General features: G+C 39.8%; 1 protein-coding gene across 1 annotated transcript in view; it reads right to left on the reverse strand.

Annotated features, from left to right (window-relative positions):
* si:ch211-207d6.2 (sickle tail protein homolog) overlaps nucleotides 1-23,610 on the reverse strand; it is a 144,422-nt gene that overhangs the window by 1,323 nt on the left and 119,489 nt on the right. The window contains exons 11-19 of the mRNA XM_036555875.1: nucleotides 14,665-14,801; nucleotides 13,070-13,217; nucleotides 11,477-11,912; nucleotides 10,819-11,017; nucleotides 8,711-8,958; nucleotides 5,877-6,029; nucleotides 3,259-3,372; nucleotides 2,107-2,166; nucleotides 407-2,011 (exon numbers count right to left, since the gene is read on the reverse strand). Of these exons, the coding sequence (XP_036411768.1) occupies nucleotides 407-2,011; nucleotides 2,107-2,166; nucleotides 3,259-3,372; nucleotides 5,877-6,029; nucleotides 8,711-8,958; nucleotides 10,819-11,017; nucleotides 11,477-11,912; nucleotides 13,070-13,217; nucleotides 14,665-14,801 (3,100 nt within the window). The remainder of the gene's footprint in view (nucleotides 1-406; nucleotides 2,012-2,106; nucleotides 2,167-3,258; nucleotides 3,373-5,876; nucleotides 6,030-8,710; nucleotides 8,959-10,818; nucleotides 11,018-11,476; nucleotides 11,913-13,069; nucleotides 13,218-14,664; nucleotides 14,802-23,610) is intronic.

Consider the following 23,610-nt stretch of genomic DNA (forward strand, 5'->3'; position numbering starts at 1 on the left):
AGATCTCTGAGTTGGTGGTAAGATTCTTTAGCCCAGGAAAGTACAGCCAAGCATGCTTCAGTAAACCAACATTTTCCCCAACACAACATGCACAGAAAAGTCATTAATTACACAAGGATCAGAGCCAGTCATTTGGATAGAGAAAAACCTTCACCGCCTCGGACTTGCAGCCAAAGCGAAGTGGTAAAGACAAGGACAGCAAGTCCGTCAAGACACCTCACTCCACAAATCATGGCAACTGAAAAATCACACACAGGACAAAGCAGAGAGGGTGCCCAACTGTGAATTTCTCCTGCAGGCACCTACAGAACACATTCACGACGGATTAAAGTCAGTGGTTAGAGCGGCAAACCGTCAGACTAACCCAAGCCACCAACGGGAGTGGAGAGGAGCTGAAGAGAGAGACCTGTTTAGTGCCGCTGGAGCTGGAAGAGCTGGAGGAAGAGGATCGAGGAGTGGACTGTGCTTTGGCCTTCTTTCGTTGAGGAGATTTTAGGGGCTTTGGCGCCTGAGGAGTCGCCCTCTTCGAGGGACTTCCTTCACCCTGCACCGTTTGAACAGCAGTTCTCTTGGTCTTCGATTCTTTACGTAAAGTTTCTGGGGATAGTGCAGGGTCCATGTCACTGATGGTGGTTTCCAGTTGCTTAATGGTTTCCTCTAGGCTGTCTAAGGTTTTGTAAGTTGTTTTACAGATGTCGTTAGTCCTACCTTTAGAGGTTGGAGGACTTTCAGAGGTGATGGTACTGTTAGACTCTGCCTGGGCTCTGATTTCAAACCTCTTGGCTTCTCTTGCTTGCTTCACCGTACCATCTGGTTCCTCTTCATCTTCGTAAACCACAACCTGCAGGGTCTTTTTGCCTGTTTTAGTTCCAGTGCGGAGGGCTTGTCCGATAGCCGCTAGCTGCTTCTTGGGGAACTTTAACTTAAATTTCTTTTTACTGTCTTGCTTTGCATCACCAGGTGGATCTATTTTTGATCCATCCTCTGACTCGGGGGAAGAGCACTCTGTGGGGTTCTGCTCTTGCCCAGACAGTGGGAGATGATTCCCACTACCACTGCCATCTGCTTTTCTTTCTGCCCTGCACTCATCTGCTCCCCCAGTCTTCGTCATTACCTGTCCTGTCCTCTGCGAATATGCCTCCTCTTCCTCTGCCTCCTCAGTCTCCTCATCAATGGGTTCCTCCGCGAGCATCTTGTCCAGCTCCTCCTCACACTCGAAGATAGTGGACAGACGCTTGTATGCCTGCCGAATGTCCATAGGCTCATCAAAGAAGATGATCACAGGTTTCTTACTAAACCCACCATCCTCTGGGGCAGACGCAGTCGTGTCTGTTCCCACTTTAACAGTTTCAACGTCTTGGCCTTTGGAGCTAACCAGCTGCTGGTACTCTCCATCGGACAGAGCCTTCACTTTGGTTTTAGTGATCATGAATGCAATGTTGTCAGGTGGAGGTGGAGGTGGAGCTTCCTCTCCAGGAAGGTCAGGACTTAAGCTGGCATCCTCGGAGTACCTGGCCCGGCCTCTAGATGACCTCATCACCACCTGTTGCTCATTCTCATGGCACTCATTCTCCTCCAGCATCACTGAGACTTCGGATACCCCTTGAGAGCCAGCCGTCAGCACCTCAAATCCAACAGTGGAAGATTTCTCAGTGACAATCAGGTTTTCAGAAGTTGAAACCACTTGCTTTTCTGGCCTATTTGTGATATTCTCAGCCGACTGCCCTTTTGGAACTGCATCATCCTCAGTTCTGCAGGTATCCTCAAGAAGACTAACAGATATCCGCTGATTATCATTTGACTCCTTCTGGCCTTCCTCCAATGATTTAGGAACATCTAAAGTGAAGTCATGTGATGTTAGTATGTTTGGCCGTGGGGAAAAGTCAGAAGCATTCAGATTTGCCACCTTTGAGGGGGAAACGATTCCTTCCCCGGACTCTTTTTGGACTTCAGGTTCTTTAGGGAGATTGTCGCTGGGTATCTTTGCTGTTCCAGTGATGTAATACATGACCTGATAAAGAGAGGGATTGTTGTTTTAAGATAATGTTACTCAGCTTAAATAGACACTGGAAGATATTAGAGCAAATGAAGACAAAAATGTTTTACCCCAGAGCCAGATGAAGCATTGAGAGTGTGTTTTCCATCTTCGGAGTGGTGAGCTGTGTTCTAACATTTTTAAAGAACAGCATGAAAAATGCAATATTTCACATTGAGCATCAGTATATACATTCATATACATTAATTTACAACAGATAATTGGCGCCATCTAGAGATGTCTTTGATTAAATACTCTGCATTGCTTAAGTGCTTCTATGTAGATGATGTATACAATGAATTGATTTACACCAAGTTACATGCATTGAACAAATATAACAGCTTGTCATTTTGTCAGATTTTATGCTTAAGCCTCAGGCAATCTCATGCAAAATATTAAAGACTTTTATTTCAATATGGAGGATAAAATGTTTGTCAGTTTTTCATCAGGCACTGCAGGGAGTCCTAATAGAAATATGTAGGTTAGCAAAAAGAGTGAATTGCATCCGTATTCCTGGGAGGACCTAGAGATCGGGATTAGGTACATGCAGTTAAAAGCCTATGAACAGACTGGGACACAAACAAGGTCTTGAAACAGAAATGTACCTTACATCAACGTTAAACCAAGATGTTTTAAGAATGATTCATAACCTGGATGTTCCCATAGTTATATGAGATCCTCAATAATTGTCAAACTGAACACAGCATGTTGACATCTTCCAAGCTGTCTTCAGACTTATGGACACAGTGGGTCAGATTCTCAGACAGGGAGTTAAGTCTCGTCTTGGACGACATTTTCCTTTCAGTGGAGAATCTCTATTCTAAATGCTGCATAGTCCAGGAATAGGCTTAATCCCGATATATTTATGATTGTCTTTGCCCTCACATATTTCTTCAAAATGGACTGTAGTGAACAGCCTTTGCCGTTGACCTGTGCAACCCTCCCCACCCCATCTCTCCACACCCCATCTTTCCATCCTGCTTCTCCATCCTGCCTCGGCCTAAACTTCTGTCCCTCCTGGATTCTAGTAGCAGGTATGTGAGTGTCAAAGCAAGGTTAGACGCAAACACGGGTCTCTCTGGAGCACTGCAGCCACTCAACCATGGTTAAAGCCAAATGGAAGCCGGATGTTAGTAACAGCAGTTAAAAGGGCAAAAATGCCCATGAGGGGTGCTGGCATTACAGCAGGGTTTAGCTAGGTGACACTGCAGGGTGTTGGTTACCTTCGGGTCGTATGAGGAGACAGAGAACGCTGCCTCAGTGTCTGGGAGTTCGTGGGTGGTCAGATCAACCACATATCGGGGCTCTAAATCTTTAACTGGGCACTTCTCAAACACCTGGATCAGAGTGCATGCAGATTAGACATGAACAGGGCCAGGGAGATGGATCTGCACTTGTAATTTGCCACAATGTTAGATTAGTGGTCTAAATCTTATGAACAATGAGATATTATAGACCAATCAAACAATAACCCGTACCAACCCTTAATCTTTTAAAGATATGCTGCTGGTAAGGTGGAACAAAAGTTTGGTCCCATATAAGACTGGGAATCAGTGTGTTGAATCCTGGGTTAAGGCTGTATCTAACGGTAAACCCTCATCTACACCACTAGCCAATCTTTTAAAATAGCTGTAACTTTGTAAAAACAAACAAAATGTTGAAAGATAATGAACAGTAACACGTTTGGCTTTGATTAATTGTACGTAGCAATTGTGTTCACTAAAGTACAGTGCGTTCCAGACGATTTTGGCCACAATTGTCCTGTTGAAGATACATTTTTGGGATCTGCAACATAATCTTGATGTTTTCAAGTATATTTGAAATTCTCAGCAATCAATTTTCCACCTTTAGCACCTCTACGACAATAGTTAGCTGCATTCTGCAATGTCATTCACATACTAGAATCTCCGGAATCTAAGCTGTTTTATTCAATTGGAAAAAATGAATGCCATTTTTTTTACATTCTCACCCTGTAGTAAACAAAAATGTTTCAAACCTGATACATTTTGTCCTGTGTATATTTTCCCCCCAGCGTCACTGTATCCTCTGAAATACAAGGCCGTTTATCATTCCAAATTAAAATAATGCTACAAGGAAGCTAACACTCTTGCACATTGCATTGACTCTGTTTGAAAGTATTATTAATTCGTAAGTGCCATCAAGTCGATTCCTGGCAACCATATGGAAAGGGTTTCTCCAGAATATCTGGAGTCCTCTGTTTGGGTCTTTATCTTTTTCACAATGGTCTTGATTTGGATGAGGAGCCATTTCATTGGCACTCTCAAAAGTCTTTGCCAAAAGTTCAAAGTCATCAATATTTGTCCTGCTTCGCTTGTTTATTGTCCAGCTTTCACATCCATAAAGAACTACAGAGAAGACCACAGCCTGGTCATAGAGACAAATCGTTGTCTTTCATCATTGCATTGTTCTGCCAGGTGCCAATCTATGTTGTATTTCTCCAGCACTGGATCCTTGGCTGTTAATAATTGAGTAGTATGGAAGGTCTACTAAGAAACTTCAACAATATCACATAAAATTACAAGCAAATTGCAGCATAAAACTGCCAAAGCAACTTAACTGGCACTCTACACAACAGACAAAGCTTACTGGTTTGTGTGGGGTATTTTGGTGAGGTTGTCAGTCTTCTGATGTCAGATCAGTGTACTGCAGTGTTGGCTTGTATGTACTGCAATATTTGTACTTTGACCCCTTAACTATGTCGTAATTCAGAGGATCCAGTGATATTTGGAAGAAAAATCTATGTACAGCAAAACAAAGTGACTTTAAAACATTTTTGTTTACCTCAGGATGTGCCAGCAGCGATATTACCGAAAGCGGTATTCATTTTTCCCATAGAGAATTCATAATTCAGAGGTCTATAGACCCACAGTGTAGAGGGGGGCTATAAGGAAATTCCACCAATTTTAAAAATTTCAGCATAATTCAGTCTTTGAGATGTAAACAAGGTCATTCAGAGAGGGTTGACGGTGGTGATAGGAGCGAGAGGTCATGATGACTACAACACAAATATAGTCATTTACTATCCAAAACCACCAGTGAACCTAATTTTCTTTTTTTATGTAATCTACATGTTGGGTACATTGACAATGTTAAAATTGTGGTATATTTTTGGTGGTTATGGTTTCTTTGGTTACTGTTTTGCCTTAAAACGTCTTTTATGTACCTTTCTGCCAAGAATGCTTCTTAAAATTATGTTTTAGACTAAAACTTCACATCCAAACTATTATGTATTAAGTCTCAGGAATCGAGAAACATGTACCAATACATGTAATATTTTTTATGAGGTAGCTTTTAGAGGCGTTAAACATTTTTAATATCTGATTCAAACAACGTGAGTCTGTACGTTTCTCTAAAATGATACTTTTCTCATTAAACCACTCTGAATGACTGTTTAAATCTGACTGCTTTAATTATACAGCATTATTGAGAATTTGCAGAATTCCTAACTGTACAATTTTGAATCAAAAGTCACTGCTTGCTTCCACATATTTGCCTGAAATGTGGTCAGAGATTCAGTTGCTCTCTGATGCCACTAGAGGGCAGAACAGACAACAATATGCACAAAACTCAGTTTCAGATGATGCTGCTAGACAGTTGTTTGTGTGGAAATGTCAGCATGGGTGTGACCGTTTGAGGTTGACATGGGGCAAGCGCGTTTGTTCCAAAACACCTCTGCCCCGCCCCTGTTTCCCCACAGCGGGGTGTGTTTGTCCTCACCAATATAAACCTTACTCACACCCGTGTGTTATGTCAGCAGGTGTAGTCTTTCTGAGGGTCCTATGTGTACGTGTGCAGCAGGCGTGGCTTGGGGTTTACCCACCTGCAGCTCTGCTATGATCTTATCTTCATCTTCATCCTCCTCCTCGTCTCGGGCTGCGGAGGCGCTGATGGGGGGAGGGGTGTGGGGTTTGGGTTTGACCTCCGGGGGAACTCTTTGGGGTTTGGGCTTGGCTGCCCCCTCCTCCACCTCCTGCTGTCGAAACAACCAATCAAGCATGACGGACCCTCACTAAGAGCCCCTCAGAAACACAGGCGGCAGGAATTCCGTCCACACAAAAGACAATGTTCATCACTCCTAGAATTGGCATCAATCTGATGCACGTGAACTGCGTCATGATGTTTAGATTTTCTGACGTTTGATAAGTAAAAACAGACCAAAAAGAAGCAGCAGTGCCACATTTAGAAAACGCCATCAAAAATCAATCAATAATCAACGCAATGTCCACATCTAGTCATGTGTTAACACTAGTAGCCAAATGTGATGGTAATATAATAGAGTAGCTACACTATATGGCCAAAAGTATGTGGACAGCCCTTCTAAGTATTCAGTTCAGCTTTTCAGCCACACCCATTCCTAACAGGTGTGTAAAATCAAGAACATAGCCTTGCAATCTCCGTAGACAAACACTAGCAGTAGAATGGGTCGTACTGAAGGGCTCAATGACTTTAAACATGGCCACACCCTCACAACAAAATTTCTGCCCTGCTACATCTGCCCCTGTCCACTGTAAGTGATGTTATTGTGAAATGGAAGTGTCTAGGAGCAACAACAGCTCAGCCACAAAGCAGTAGACCACGCAAACTCATAGAGTGGGGCTGCCGAGTGCTGAAGCTGAAGTGTAAACATCACTTATCCTCTGCTTCTAGAAGCAACATCAGCACAGGAAATGGGTTTCCATGGCCGAGCAGCTCCACACAAGCCTAAGATCAATATGCGCAATGCCAAGCGACAGTGGAATCACACTGCTTTATCTGGCAGTCTGATGGACGAATCTGCTTTTGAGTCTGAGTTTGCTGAATGAAGGATAATGGGCTGGGGCTGTTTTTCAGGGTTTGGGCTCCTTAGTTCCAGTGAAGGGTGATGTTAATGCTACAGCATATAAAGATATTCAAAACAATCATATGCTTCCAACTTTGTGGCAGAAATTCGGGGAAGATCCCATAAAGCTCCATAAAGACATTGAGTTTGTTGTGGTGGAACTCCAGTGACCTGCACAGAGCCCTGACCTCAACCCCACTGAACACCTTTGGGATGAACCGTCAGTCAGACCTTGTCCAACATTAGTGCCTGACCTCAGCTCCATAACTCCTCAACTCCATATTAATTTCTATGGTTTTGCAATGGGACATTCAGCAAGCTCATATAGGTGTAATGGTCAGGTGTCAACATACATTTGGCCATAGAGTATAGCTAGTATTATAGTAGAACTTCCTTTTGTTGAATAGACATTTTTTGTAAACCTATTAAAGAACAGCCATGGTTCTGTATAAGTCTTGCTGGCTATGGATTTCTTCCTGTAGGACAGTAGGATGTTTGAGCAGGGTACTAATAGTGAAAGACTTCTATTAAAAACGTCTCATTCTAAAGTTTTTAATTTTTAATATAACTGAGTACTGAGTAAGGATTGATGAGATGAAAAAAAATGACAAACATCTAAAGCCAGGCATACACTGTGCGATTTTAGCCCAAATTTTAGCTTCACTGGCCGTCGTTTGCCGTGCAGCGTGAAAGGAGAAACGATGCCCGATTAACTGCCCAAATGAGCTCCGATGGAGGAATCCGACGATCGGATGGATTTCTGACAATTTTGGTTGCTTGTCTCACAGTCTGAACAGCCTCACGAACCGATTTCTCAAAGTCGCACACATAATCACAACCACTGCTCCTGCATGGCGGCAAAAAAAGTCTACATTTGCGGCACCAGCGTCCGTATATGACAACTTTGCTTCGTTTGACTGAGTTGAATCATGAGGTATAAATAAATACAGTGATGTTTTGTCTTCGTACAGCTGCTTCAGTGCACTGTGGCACAAGTTAGCAAAGCTGTTGCAGCATTTGGCAGTGGCTGAATCTCAAACAGCCCCTCCTTCCTATGTAGTGCACTGGCTTCTTCACCAAAATAGTGCACTGTTTGTCCAGGATGGAACTGTGCACACATGGCTGAATCGCACAAGGCTATTTATTAGACATGTGATGCACTTTCTGAATGGAGGAGCCACTATTTGATATGTGGTGCACTATGTAGGGAGCAGGGAGCCTTTTGAGATTCAGCCAGTGTCTTGTTGACGGAGCGTCTGTAGTAGCTGTGTTTCACGTGCAGTGTGAGCACCCATGTCATGTCATGTGAGTCAGACTGGGTGTTTTCGTACAGTGTGAGCACATAAATCGCAGGCTTTGGCCGTACACGATGGGTGATTCAAATGTTCAATGTGAGTTGTCACCAAAGAACAAGATTTCTGAAATGCCTGGCTTAAACGAACAAGATAAATCACTAAATCAACCAACCAGGTATGGATCACCTCTTATCCTAACTGCATGCAACAAATGGTAAACCTTCTGTGTTTACGTTTTTATTACTAAAATAGAAAATAATAATAAAATAAATATTTTTGTTGATATTTGAAAACTATCAGTCACAAATTCAATATTCAAACAATAAAAATGGTTAAAATTCCTATCCATGTTAGTGAGAGTGGCACACCCCAATGCCTGAATTACTAAGACAGCAATGCTGATCAGTGATGGATCAGTGATGTGCTGTCCTGGCTAAGAGTTTCTCACAATTATAACAATCGCAAGAGTCTGTTTGTCGGAAAGGTGTTTGGGAATGTTGCTCAACTAGCTCTAAAACACACGTACGCACTCTTGCGTACCTGAGCAGGGGCGGATTCCTTGCGGGTGGTATAGATGACCTCTCCGGAGCGTCCGGTTGTAAGCCCGGTGCCCTGAGGGTAGAATCTGCGAGGCGGGGGAGGAGGAGGGGACTTGCTGGCTGTTTCAGTGCCGGGCTTGGCTCTGTCAACACTGGCTCTGTGAGGTTTCTCCACAGGAGGCTTCTGGAGCTTCTCTGCGCTGGTCTGGACTGGTTTTTCTGCAACAGGTTCTGCTGGTGCGGTGGCATCTGCGTGCAGACGTACAAACAGAAACAAAGATCAAAGAGCACACTCGGATGCATGACAAAGGTGGAGGCGCACAAGGTAGTGTCTAGGATGGACTGTCAAACCTAGAAATCACTCAGCAGGAAATAAACTGTAAACGGAAATGAACTCCTTCTTTAAGTGTTTTCTCTCTTAAAGCAATGGTTCCAGTGAGAAATCACGTTTAGTTTTAGACTAATTGTTTGATGTCTGATGTTTGCTTATTTAGTTTTGAGCTGAAGCTACAAGGCTAATGTAGGTAAGTAATGGAAGCGACCACTTCAGGGTCGTGCAAACTGTGTCCTAAATCATCACAAACTGTACTGAGTTGTTAAGTAATTTCAAATAGACCTGCTTATGTTTTCTGACCCTGTTATTGATAAAAATGCATGTCACACAGTTAAAAAGAGAAGTAGTAGCCATCTTAAAGGAATTCGCCCATTTTTTGTGCATAATTCAGTGGTTAAGGCATAAATAAGGTCATTAAGAGTGTTTTGAGGTGTAATCGTTCTTTGTAGAGAAACGTACTGAGATTTCTTTATAGTGGTGGTGATAGGAACCAGGAGTCGCCATGACTACAACACAAATATAGCCATTTTATTTACTATCCAAAATGATCAGTGATCCTACGCGTCGTTTTGAGTTTTATATGTAATGTTGATGATTGTAAAATCAAAAATTGTTTTCTTTGTTGACTGTGTTGCCTTACAATACACTGCCTATCATAAAACAAGGTCTCAGACATCAGGCAGCATATCCAAAACCGTTTCATGTAATATCTTTCTGTGAGGGAGCTTTAAGAGGCATGCACTTCAGACATCTGGTCCCTCTTTAAAGACTGAATTTTAACTTTACACCTCCTCCAGGCAAGTGTGTGATGATTGAGGCCTGCAGTTTGCACAGTGCTCATTGGTGGGGGATGAGTTTTCATTACTTGCTACATTAACCCCTTAAAATCCCAGGCTTATTACATACTAAGACTTATAATTCAGTAACTACAGAGACTTCAGTGCAAACTGGTGCAGCTTTTCTTAGGTTATAGAATTGTGAAATAAAACTTTGGGCCCTGTTTATTTAAGGGGACAAAGAATTCAAGGAGTTTATCTCAAAGTTACAGTGCAAAACTTCGGACACCAAACTTGGCTGACCTGCTACATTTGTGGTAAGAGGACAATTCTGAGTAAATGTGACTTTTGCTGGATTATTACTTTAACTTTACAATTGGTGGCAAACGCCAGTAATTAAAGGCATGCATCAGCGAAAAATCTAATTTACATAATTTTCCACTTTGGATGTAATCATCAGACAAGGCATGCTTGGTGGTAATTAGTTTAGTTTAAAACTGTAGCTGCAAGACTAACATTGCTAACAGGCACTAGAAGCAAAATTAGCTTTTTAGTTTAAAACTGGAGCTACGAGGCTAACAATGCTAACAAACACTAGAAGCCAACAGTCACCCAAACCTTTTCTGTTAATACATCTCCAAAACTTGTTTCAACCTTTTCCCCATGTCATCTGAAGCATCCATATGCCTGCATTTCATTTTGACCAGTCTGTGCGACCTTAATAAAGACCTAGATGTGGTTTGAGCAGGTTAAGAGAGGTTTTGAGGGAGTATTTATTTATAGTGTTTTTTAGCAAAATCAGCCTTGTAGCTATAAAGAAGCAGAATTTGGACCCCAAATATGTCTTGGCTGATTGGCTACATTTAGGGTAAGTGGAAAATTGTGTCAACTCGATTTTTCTCCAAAGCATAAGTAAGAAAAATGAATTTTAGGAAGCTTCAAAACAGGGTGAAAAACCTCCTGACCTCCGCAGTGGACATATCTCTCAGGAGGACATACCTGGGAGTGGAGCTGGAGGCTGAGGGCAGTCCACTTCATCCGGCAGAATATTAGAGGCCGATGGGTTTGTAGTAGCGCTGTCCTCCCGTGTGGTCACCTCCAGGTCAGGAATGGCCTTCATGAGGTTGGCCTGGGCCTGCTGCAGAATCCTCTCCATCTCAGCCCCGGCTTCATCCTCCAACTGCTCTTCCTCTGCAGCCTGAAACCACAGATCATTGTAAAATTGTAAATTGTAAAATGTGCACAGTCATATCTACATATATTATTTATATTGCAATATATTCTTAAATGTAGGTAGAAATGTAAAGTCTAAAAAATGTATCCTTCCATATATTAAAGTAGCCTTTAATATTCAGGATCGTTCAATATATTTAAAAACAACAAAACTGCAAAAGAAACAGTTATATGTATATCCATCTTATTTTATAATGTTCTATATTTTTATAAATTGCTATTTGTATTTGTTTTTCTCTGTTGTTTATTAATTAAAAAAAGTGTCAACCCAGCATAATATCAAATAAAACAGGAAATAAAAGTAAAAAAAATAAAAAATAAAGTCAAAAGCTAAGAAGATAATATTAAATGACATTCATCACTATAAAAGCCATACATAAGTTATGATTACAATTGTAATATCCCATTTAGTTATTATTATCACCTTGTTGCTGCCTGTGTCAGCAGTGTTTTCCTCGTCCTGTGGTGGAGGTGTGGTGTTTTCAGCAGCGCAGACTAAACCGGAGTTAATGACTTCCTCTCGGACATCCGGGATAGACTTCTTCTGTAGGGCTGGGCTGTCCTCCCGGCTGCGGGGGCTGACCTTGGCGACGGTGGGGGTGTCGCGGCCGTGTGTGGGTGTAAGCGGGGGGCTGGCGTGGTGGGACAGGGCCCCGGAGAGCTGGCAGGGCTGCAGGCTGACGGGGGTGCTGCGAGCACGCTGCACCAGCATGGGCGAGGAGGGGGTGAGCTCGGAATGCGCTGCTTGTGCTGGGGAACGTGGCTGAGGAGTGGGGGAGTCCTGGGACAAGCTGGGGGAGTCAGGCTCCTCGAGCTTCGTGGAGATCGGGTCAGTTTGAAGGTTGCCCTCTGTAGCACACCTGCACAACAAACAGTGACACAATACAGAATTAGTGCTTTCAGTAACATAAAAACCATTTTGGTTCCAGATAACTGCATATAATGATGTGTATGCTAGTCTAGCTAGTATGACAGGTCTCAAATAATTAGCAGTAAGCTAGAAAGCCGTAAAATTGAAAATAAAAAAAAAGTTCAAATATTTACGTGTTATACTGTTTCCTCAATATAAACCTACTTAGGCTTTAATATGTTAAAGTGGAATTAAATAGAATTTTCTAAATTTCAGCATTATTCATGCTGATGTGTAAATACAGTGATTCAGATGGGTTTAAACAGTGAACCTACACATTGTCTGCGTTGTCATATTTAATGTTGATAATGATCAAATAGTGGAGATCCTGAAAAATATGTTTTCTTTAGGGGCTATTTTGCTTTACAACGCCCTACATATACTACTTTTTAAAAAACATACATTTTAGGCTAAAACCATCTCAAAAAATATCATAAAGCAATGTCTCAGACATCAGGCAGCATACTCATAACCAATTCATGCAATACATTTCTGCAAGGGAGGCATTAAATGCCTTAAATTAATGCCTTAATTGAAATTAAATGCTTCCTATCACCACCACTGTAATCAATTCTGAAAGTTTCTCTGGTAACACTTTCTATGAATGTCACCTTTGTAAGCATCTATAAACACATTCGTAACATGTTATAATGCATTCATAAGGCATTATAAACAGCCTCGCTCTCCTTTGGCCATTTCTTTCAAAATCTCTTCAAAGGTGTTTTGGATGAGTCTCTTCTAATTTTTGTACAGAAATACCACCCCAAATGTTTATGAGGTCTCTGCAGCGTGAAATTATGATGAATGTCGAGTTAGATTGGCGTAAAAGCCACATGAATTCCGATCTGGCTGTTGAGAGGATTTACATTAAGATATGCAGAGCATATTTACAGTACAAACCTTGTCAGTGAACTACGAGGGCAAGAAAACAAACAAAAAAAAACAAAAACAAAATAATTGTTCATTAATCGTAATCGAGGTAAAATATTCAATTAATCGTGATATCGATTTGAGGTCATATCGCCCAGCACTAGTGCTTAGTATTTTATATTAGTATAAAACCATTTTGAAAAGCAAAATGTCCTCAACATTTTATGGGCAGTGTACCTCCTGAGGCTGCCCAGAGTTTCAGTCAGTGCTTTGACCCTCTTCAGCATGCTATCCATTTTGTGTGGCTCCTCCTTCAGGAAACGCACGGCCTCCACCTCCACCCGCAACACCGAGCGCATCTTCAGCTGCAGCTCTGGGAACTCCCCTGAGGGACACACATACACACACATGGGCATGACCGTTCAAGCAGACTGAACAAACTTGTTTCACCTCTCCTACCGTCAAATGCCAATTTTTATTGTGAAATCAAACCAGGCAAGGAAGTGAAAATTTGCCTCTACTTTATATATCTGGTTCATAGAAAGTTTACAATATTCAAATGACTGAACTGTCTGTACTAACAGTATCACTTTAAATCATGACGTGGGTCCTTTAAAGTGATACTGTTAGTACAGCTAACAATATCATTTTAAAGAGCCCATATCATGATATTTTCAAATAAGTTTCAAAACATATTGTGCACTCCCCAGCCCATACTTGGAAAATAAGCTACAAAAACAGCCTGTTTTCAAGTCACTGTTTTTGTGATGTCACAAAAACAAACACATATATCCACCTGCTCAGTCTGCAGTAGTTTGTTGTCCATTCACACTGAAGTTATAAGGAGTGATTCAGCCTTCACTGCTCTTAGAATACAGCTTAATACAGGGCATCCAATCAGAACAGAGTTCATTTGCATATATCAGACTTAAAGACACAGCAACAAAAACTGTTTGATTCTAAGGGATAATGGGAGGCTGGAAAATTGGAAATGAAAAACTGTGTTTGGTACATAAACCCACAGACCTGTCATATAATGAGCCCACTTTAGGAAATATTAGTAAGAAATGTTGGTAAACTCTTGTCCTAAGTCTATTGTCTCATCTTTTTTGGAGATATTCCCAACCTATAGACTGAAAGTGATAGTAAAGTGCCCAAAAGTAAAGTAAAAAGTATAGATTTTTATTCATACTTTTGTCCATTTTTATATATGTGTATCATCCAGGCGTCCTGCTGGGACTCCTCCAGCCAGTAGTTAGAGCTGGACAGCAAGAAGGGCTAATTAGGGCTGAGCAATGTCAGCTGTGAACACCTCACTTTAAGAGGCTCTGACATGCTGCTCTCTGCTCAGTCTTGAGTTCATGCCGCCATGCGCATGTTACTCTGACTCTGCTGGTAATTCAGCAAAGGTTCTCAAGTTCTCAAGTTCCAAGTGTTTCCTCTCTGGAGGTGCTCACCTGCATAAGTATTAAAAAAAAAGTTCTACTCTTGAGTCCTACTTAGTTTTGTCGTAGGGAACGTGGAGAACCACCTGGTGCATCACAATATGTCTATTTAGATAACAGCAGGCCATACAGTGTCAGACACTACATAAGCAAAGCTATTTGTTATTACTGAACTTGTTAGCTACATTAGCCATATAGCTTCAGTGTAAAACCATAGAAGCAAACTTCAGACATCAAACATGCGTTGGCTGATCTTCAACATTTAGGCTCCACAAAAAACTATGTAAACTTTACCTCTGACCAAGCTATTGCTTTAATCTGACCACTGTGGCTTTGTTTCTAAACAAATTGCGCTCTTTGTGTAATACTAAGGATGATATAACTTACCTTTCAGTGCAGCAAGGGCCTCCCCGACTTTCCTCAGATTCACCGCACCCTCCTCCACATCCTTCAAGGTGATTGGTCGCTGGGCTGTCACGGACATGGAGTCCACTTTTAGATTCTCCACGTGCTTTTCCAGCTCCCTGTGAAGTTAAAACAGAGTGGGTGGGTGAAGCTTGATTAAATGATCCAAGCTTCATCCACTGTTCGCGAAATGAGCAAGCTTTACAGAACATGGGCAAAAATAGCTTTCAACTTCATAAAAAACTGAAGCGGAAACTCAAAACAGGCCAATCAGCCAATCAATATGGCTAATGAATGTGGGATAACTAATGAAAATTCCAAAAAATAAAAATAAAAATATGTGCCCAGGTGCCTCAGCTCAGCAAGAAGCTGTAATAATAAGCTGTAATAATTAATAAATGGAAAATTTTAATAAGGAATTATAGTAGCAAAAGGTAAGTTGAGAGGTTTGTAAAACTGCCAACTGAACAGCCCATTTAAAATATAGCCTTTTTTCAAGTTAGAAGCAGTTGTTAACTTAGTGATTGCTAATGTTCACTAAGTTTGTGGCTTGGTCAGTTTGGCATTCATCCAGCTAAATTTTCCTCTATGCAAAACAGAGACCTAACTATGTAACTGAAAGTTCAAAGATCAATCACTGATCAGCTAATGTGGACATCTAAAAAGGTGATTAGTTGCTAGGAAATTAAATACTGAAGGAGCAACATACCAGAGTAGCCAGATATCGTCGCTGCTGGAACAAAACCTCGGATCTCTAAGTTAATGGGGAAAAAAAGTTATTTAGCAGCATTTCTATTGATCCATTCGTCATGACACAATGAAAAAGAACGTTGATAATTTCATATTGTGTAAGAAAAATTAAAGATAAAAAATGGAGATACGAGGTTTCGTCCCAACAGCAACCATATATTAGGTGGCTAAATAAAAACAATGTTATATAAGTATATTTTAAACATTTACTTTCAGAAATGCTGAGTAAAACTGCAGCAAAACAGTGGAGGTGGAGCTCAAACAGCACAGAGAGAGCAAGATAACAAACACAGTTACAGAGAAGTTCACACTTAGTTTTTCACACTGCTTTTCTCCTCTAATGATGTAGCACAATATATTTATCCTATCATCATCATATCATCAACATTCGTTTCCCCTCAGTATCAACATCTCATACTGATGCAGTATAATATATTTGTAGTATAAAATTAACGTAATTTAACTTAATTTTAATATTACAGAGATGCATTATAAACAGAATATATTTTTATCAACATGCTCATGATACTGATGTGGCTCATGAAACCTATAAAATATCTGAAAAAATAATGTGAATATTAAAAGTGTACTACGCTTTATTAGACTGAAGCAGTAGTCTTCATATTTACCTACATTTTATGTTGTTTTAAATATTTATAATGAGTTAAAATCTTGAACAGTTTGGTGAAATTTCTATATTAGTTTGGGTTTATTTGCAGAACCTTATAGTTCTAAAGTGAAAGAGAGCGAGTCCTAGAGAAGGTTATTTCCCAATGTCCTATGTGACTTTGTTAGGATATGAAAGGTGCTTGTACTACATGAGAGTGATCTTTAATAACTGCTCTGAATGCAGAAAAAATCCTATGATTCTAAGCCTATGATTTGTAGGTCTTCTGCAGGTCACTTTTCGAGCATGCATCTGCGTATTTTCGCCATCGTCAGAAAATCTCATGACTTTTTTCAAAATAAAAGCAGAATATTCTAAACATCTGTTAATGCAACTTAAAAAAACTTTTTACCTTTCAGTATCTCTTGGCCCATTCATTTATCACAAAGTGTAAAAGGCAACTGACGTTTTTAAATGGTGTAAAAAAAAATGTTTTATGACAGTGACTGTATGGAGTGCTTTTCACTGGATTTCATGTGTTCTGACCTGGCAGTTACTGTCACATACGCCACAGAGAACAGACAGAAACATGAAAGCAGTCGTGAGTGGGCTTTGGTTGATCTCTACAAGTGTCACATATTGAGTCTCTTGTTTTTCTCATTTCACGTACAATAAGCGTCATAGTCGCGTGCTTTCAACAGAAACTGTCACTAAGGATCTCAACTTCAGGAGCCATCGTCATCCCTGTTTCTGTTCACCAAGGCTGTTAGACAGATGCAAACTGATCCCATCCACATCCATATAGCATCAGGCCTTCACTGTAACAACATGAACTGACCTTAGCATAGCGCTGTATGAGTCCATCAAAAGTTCAACAAAACTTTGGGAACATGTGGCCGTTCAAAATGTCTCTGGTGCTAACTAGGCTATCAGTGTTTGCTAATATCCAAGAGGAAAGTAAAGAGAGGAAACTGCCACTGATTGCTGTCAGCTGTGAGTTGCTGTCAGTGAGTGTGTTTCCATGCACTTAATAGTTTGATAACTGCAGAAAATCTGATTTTGTCAGTAATCTGATCAACATGTTTACATGCATTTGAGCAATCAAATAAAGGGAAAACTCCAGGTCTACATGAGTCAGACAGTAATCAGATTTCTGTTTACAACTGGCCAATAAACTCACAGAAGAAGATGTGATGTAAACGTAATGTAAAATGCAAACTTCACGCCACTGCTTTTTTTTTAAACATTGCGCCACTTTACCTGAAACTATGAAAATACATCGTCTAGAAGATGAAGAATATTCAAATCCTTCCTTTCATCAAGCATGTGTTTGGTTTCAGCATCACTCCAAAAGTGTTTTGCTGCCATCTCACAGCAACGCTGCTCGCTTATTTCCAGTACCGCCATCTGTTTTTTGCACATGTGCAGATGGAGAAATCCGAAAGAAATCAGGGTAAGAGTTCACATGCACTGAGAAATCTGATTACTGAGCTAAAAACGAGCTCTCTTTATCAGACTTCTTTATCAGATTTCTAGACCTTACTTCAATCTAAGAAATCGGTGTGTGCTGTTTACATGACCATTTGAATAATCAGATAACTGCAGAAATCCAATTATGATCGTATTATTAAGTGCATGTAAACGCACTCAGTGCTGAGGTAGCGACTCAAAATTGATGGATTACAAGCTGAGGTTTAAAGACAGACATATGTCACTATGCTTAACAGCAACAAAAGTAATGAAGCAGGCTTGTCATGGTTATCCAGACTCTTCTAAAGGCTACTATGTCAAGCTTTTTTTTTATCCAAAAGATCATTTCTTCAATCTTCTTCTTTGTCGGTGACTAAAACCATTTCCGTTCACAGACTGCTGCTGCTCAAAGTCACTTTCCTTAAAATGAATATAGGTAGTTAGCTTAGTCAACCCCTTTAGGAAACACTGCTAGTCTAGTTACAAACCGAAAGGCATTACAGCTTCATGCCAAAATGAACATGGAATTTCACAGAACTGCCAATGAATCCATTCCTTTACACCTTCTGACACTCAGGTTTCTGGTCGCATCTCGGCATTTCTGGATGGCAGCCCACAGTCTGAAGCCGAATTCCAGCTGCTGTTCACCCCTGGAACTACAGGTCCTGACCATGATCTTGCCATGTCATTCGAGAACTTGACAGTCATTCCGTCTCAAGATGCAAGAAGCCTTGGCATGTTATCATACTCGACTCATACTGCAAACCTGAATCGGTCATGAAGGTTTCTCCTCCACAACATCCAGAGGACTCAACTCTTTCTCTATAATGAGGCCACCCAGGTGTTCAGTCTCTTGTCATCTCAAGGTTTGACTACTGTAGCTTACTCGTCTTCTCATGCAGGCCATCAAGCCCTTGTCACTCCACTGCTGCGTTCCTTTCACTGGCCACCTGTAGCTGCCCGCATCAGCTTGCCTGCAAAGCCAAAAATGGACCAGACCCCCCCTTCCTGATGCTGATCAAAACTCAATCCATACCTCAAGTCCTTTAAGCTTCAAGTAGAGCTCAGCTTGACCCGGGTTGACACATGGAAGAGAGACATCAAGACTCCTGTGTCCTGGCACCCAAGTGGTGGAATGAACCTCCACTGTCTTCAAACGCAGACTGAGCACCCACTTATCTAGCGCTTACTTTCTGTACTGTATCTTCTTTTCTAGGTATCAACCCTGTTTTTTTTTCTTTACAAGAACACAGTTAGCCAACAATTCATTCAGTTACTAGGTAGATTGCTAGCCTAGTTGGCTAATTTAGTTAACACTACTAGTAGTGGCTGGGTGATATGACCTCAAATCAATATCACGTTAATTGAATAGTTTACCTCGGTAACAATTAATAAAAGTTTTTTTTTGTTGTTGTTTTTTTTTCAGATAATGGGACGATTCTGGTCTACGTGAGTCAGGCAATAGTCAGATTTCTGCTTTGCAACCCGTTAACAAACTCACAGAATATGTTGTGACGTAAATGTATCGTAAAATTCAAATGTCATGCCATTGCTTCCTTTTTTTAATATCAAGTCACTTTACCGGAAAATATGAATATACATCATGTAGAAGATGAAGAACATTTAAATTATTCATTTTGTCAAGCACTCATTCAGTTTTAACATCACGCCAAAAGTGTTCTGTTGCCATCTCGCAGGTGCTGTGTTTAATTCTGCCTGCTGTTTCCAGGACAGTGCTCTGTTTTTGTACACGAGAAAAACGAAAGAAATCAGAGCAAGGGTACATGCGCACTGAAAAAGCTGAGTACTAAGCTAAAATCCAGCTCTTTTAAAGGGATTTCTAGAAATCTGATAAAGGCCTTAGAGCGATCTAAGAAATCAGAGTATGCTGTTCACATGACCACCTGAATAACCTGATAACTGCAGAAATCTGATAACACTTGTCTTGTTGGACTGCATGTAAAGACCTTTTAATGTGCAGTTTGGTCAATTTGGGTGTCTACAGTACTCCATTAGGGAGCAGTGCAGGTCAAACTGATGTCTGGTGGGCTGGAAGTCATACATGAAAGGGTTAAACTTTCCTCCTGCTGTGAAAGCCAAATATACATTTCTTCATGGCTTTTTCAGCAAGCTGAGATTTAGTGTGGTGTAACTGGGAAAGTCGCGGATAGCGAAACACTCTGAAACCTGTTTGACACGCTTGGAGAGTGTTTGCTGACAGTGTCAGGAGAGAGAGAGTTTTGGGTGTGTAGCACTGAAGGGGAAGATTTGGAGTGCGAGTGGCTAGAATAAGCACTAAAGCCAATATTCAGCGAGACATATTAAAAAAGGTTTTAGGTAACACTTTCTATGAATGTCACCTTTGTAAGCATCTATTAACACATTCATAACATGTTATAATGCATTCAAAGACATTATAAACATAGCTATAAATATTTATAAAAATGCATTATACGTTATAGCCATGTTTATTATGCATTATGGATTGTTAACATAATACACGATAAGTACTGATCATAACAAATTATAAGAGCTCATAAGTCGTATTTGTCCGCTGTAAGTAAAGTGAAGCGTACTGTACTAAAGCCTCCTCCAGTGTTAAGAGTGAGGCTTCAAGTTGAAGTATTTACTGAAGGATTTACTGAAACACTAAAACATACACAGTAAAGCACATTACAGGCTTCAAATGTCAGAGTTTAAACTAGAGCTGCCATCAGTGTTTTACCCAATGTGGGAAAGGTAATGTTCACCACCGTTAGCTTGGTATTTGTCTTTACTTTACACTCTCCAAGCTGGGACTGACTTCTTTGGCACTGACAGTATAACATTTTATTAACACTATTTATAATGCATTATATTAACAATTCATAATGTATAATAAACATGGCTATAAAGTGTAATTCAGTGTAATTCTTTTTATAAATATTTATAACCATGTTTATAATGCCTTATGAATACATTATAACATGTTATAAATGTGTTTATAGATGCTTACAAATGCGACATTCATAGAAAGTGTTACCAGGTTTTAATTATGCCACAAATTTCCATTCAATCTAACAGAGTAGAGTCAGCATATGTGGACTTCATTATAAAATTTAACATCAAAATGTAATGTTTTCAGTTTGTAAGGCAAACAAAGTCTAATTGGTTTAGATTTTTTTATTTTCAATCTCTTCCATAGAGCCCAGCTCAACACCTTCTCAACACTCATTCACTCCTTCTCACTCCAGATGAGACTGTCTTTGTTTAGTGCCCTTGTTTGGGGTGATTATGTACTCGTTGTTGCTACTGTTTTTGCTGTTGTTGGTGCTGTAATTGTATACTGTACCAATGCACTATAAAGCAACCCTGGTAATGAGAAAAGCTCAATATAAATAATAAAACATATTATTAGTAGTAGCAGCAACTGCACTTTCCCAGCAACAGTACATATTAAACAATACTGTTTAAGATTTTTTGTGTGGGGCAATTAAGTCATTGCTGTTGTTGTTACAGCTGTTGTTATGTATGCTGCCTTTGCAAAGTGGCCCTGGGTATGAAAAAAAGGTGGCAAATAAATTAAAATTATAATTATATAATTATTAAATTGTTTATTTATTTATTTATTTTTCTACTTTCCCTACAAACATAGATGAGTAAAGGCCAAAGTTTTCAATTATTCTACCTGCATATGAATCTAAGGCAGAAATCTCACATATGGATGTGCGGTGCATGAACGTGCTTGTCTGTGCACACTGAGATCATCTCTTGGTAGCGTCTGTGTGTGAGAAAGTGATAGCTGTTTCTCCTGATTTAGTTGGGGATCTAGAAGCCTCAGGGATGTCTGCAGGGCATTCTCAGGCACAGCAGCAAATACCACGTATTTGATTATCAAACACTTACAGCTTACAGTTGCACAATCGACCTCATGCGTCAGAAATACATAGGAAGGAGGATGACACTTTATATTAACTTAGTTTCTGTGAAAGAACTGTATTATTCAATAGTGACTAAGTATCCACTTACTTAGGGTTGCTGCACAACTTTTTAAATTAATTTATGATATATTTATATATTATTTTAAATTAATTCATTTTATTATTAATAACTTGTATTATCTTTTTCATAACCTCAACAACAATATTTGAAAAAATTTATATTTTCACCTCAAAACAACGCACACAAACTCAAATACGGCATGCAATAATATCTACTTTATTCAAAATGGTTGAAATCTAACATTTGATATTGAATATTTTGGGTTGAGAATTGGTTTAATAAAATCAATGTCTCTCATTAACCTGGTCTTTAGATGTCATATTAGAGTTTAATACCTCTAATAGTAAAAAAAGACATTTTCAAACATTTTAAATACCTTTTTAGGGGTTTGCAGGAATCCAGCTTAGTTGTACTTGTAAAGCAATATTCTGTATAAACCGTATTTGTGTACATACCTGAGGGCTGCGCAATATAGATATAAAATGCAATGTTCACAAAAGAGTTCTTGGATACTGAGATGGCAATAAAGTCAGATTAAAGTAGTATGTCTGCCTGGGTGTGCTAGTACAGATCCTTTTTGTGGCTGTGTAATTAAAGATAAATCTATCTAATCTCTCCTTTAACCAAAGTGTAAACGAAAAGAATAATTAAATACTAATAGCTAACATCACAATCGGAATATATGTTTTTGCCCACTACAAGGATGTTAAAAAAAGCCAGTACTGCCTAAACAGCTTTTTTTTTTACACTTTTGGCAAAGGTTCTATATTTAGTTCTAAATGCTTCTTTGACAATAGAAGAACCCTGTTTGGTGCTACATAGAATCAGTTTTAGAATTTTACAATTTTTTAGTGGTCCTATATTTAACCACTGCCTTTAGTAAAGAACCTGCCTTTAGTAATGTTTATAGGCCTACAATCATAACTAAATGTATATTTTTTCTATATAAGCCTAAAAAACGTGGCATAACAATTCACAAAATTCAGAATTTAATTCATTATGATACAATGGTGTCTCGATTTGATTCATTTTGACAAGGCAAAAATAAAGAGTGGCTAAAAATATGCCTTGCATTAGAATGTTAAAGCCTTCATTTTGAGTTTAATAACATTATGAAAGTACAATATCTGAAGCAACAGCTGTGCTTCTTAGTGTTCCAAACTAACACTCTAGCAATCATATGCTAGTTCTAGATAGATAAGATTTGTTGTGATATAATTTTGATAAAATATTATGTTGTATTATTACACCCCCCCCCCACAAAAAAAAATATATATATACATTTAATTCCTTAAAAAGCTCTAATGGTGATGCAGATTTGTTGTGACAGTCGCCATTACCGCTTCACACACAGCCATCATCTCTGAACCATTATTACAGGTTAGTTAGATAAGGATAGTGCTTGAACTGTGCATGTGTTTGTGCACTATAACTGGCTCTATAGCAGAGTGGTTAAGTCGCTTGTTCTGAGGTTTGAGGCCTGAGTAGCACACAGCTGCTCTGATTTTAGACATGGCTCCTAAAGCAATGTCCATCTAATTATGTCACACTCATGCTGTGCATGTGTAATGTCGTTTGATACATCAGTTCCACACTGAATTGCACGGCGCACTGAATTGTCAGTTACAAACTGTAATGTAACCATTGCGAGGTCAGGCAGTTATTGCCCTATATATCACTGAATTATTACAGTAAATCATAATCACATTTCTAAATAGATCAATCACAAACACCGACAAAAAACTGACTCAGCAGCTTTTTCTAAACTAGCCCAAGGAAAGATTTATAGACGGCCAGCTAACCTAATTTTTTAACATGTGATTTGAACTGTAAACTGTGCACTGTTTACAGTGCTCAATGGCCGCTGATGGGACGCACAGGAATGTGATTAATAAACATGCAGATCAGAAACAACTCAATGCTGATTATTAATTGGTTATAATTGAACACATTTCTGCAGCTGATTACTTTTCCAGATAACAGACAATCTCTCTCACTTACTAACTCCATTTAATCATTTCTGTCTGTCCACAGTCATAGTTTGGGAATCCATTCAGTGGTATACTTATGTTGTCAACTAAATCAGACAGCGCCAGTTATCTAGGGCCTCCAGGCAGTAC

This window comes from Colossoma macropomum, unplaced genomic scaffold (genome assembly GCF_904425465.1).
Source record: "Colossoma macropomum unplaced genomic scaffold, Colossoma_macropomum, whole genome shotgun sequence".
NCBI classification, from domain to species: Eukaryota; Metazoa; Chordata; class Actinopteri; order Characiformes; family Serrasalmidae; genus Colossoma; species Colossoma macropomum.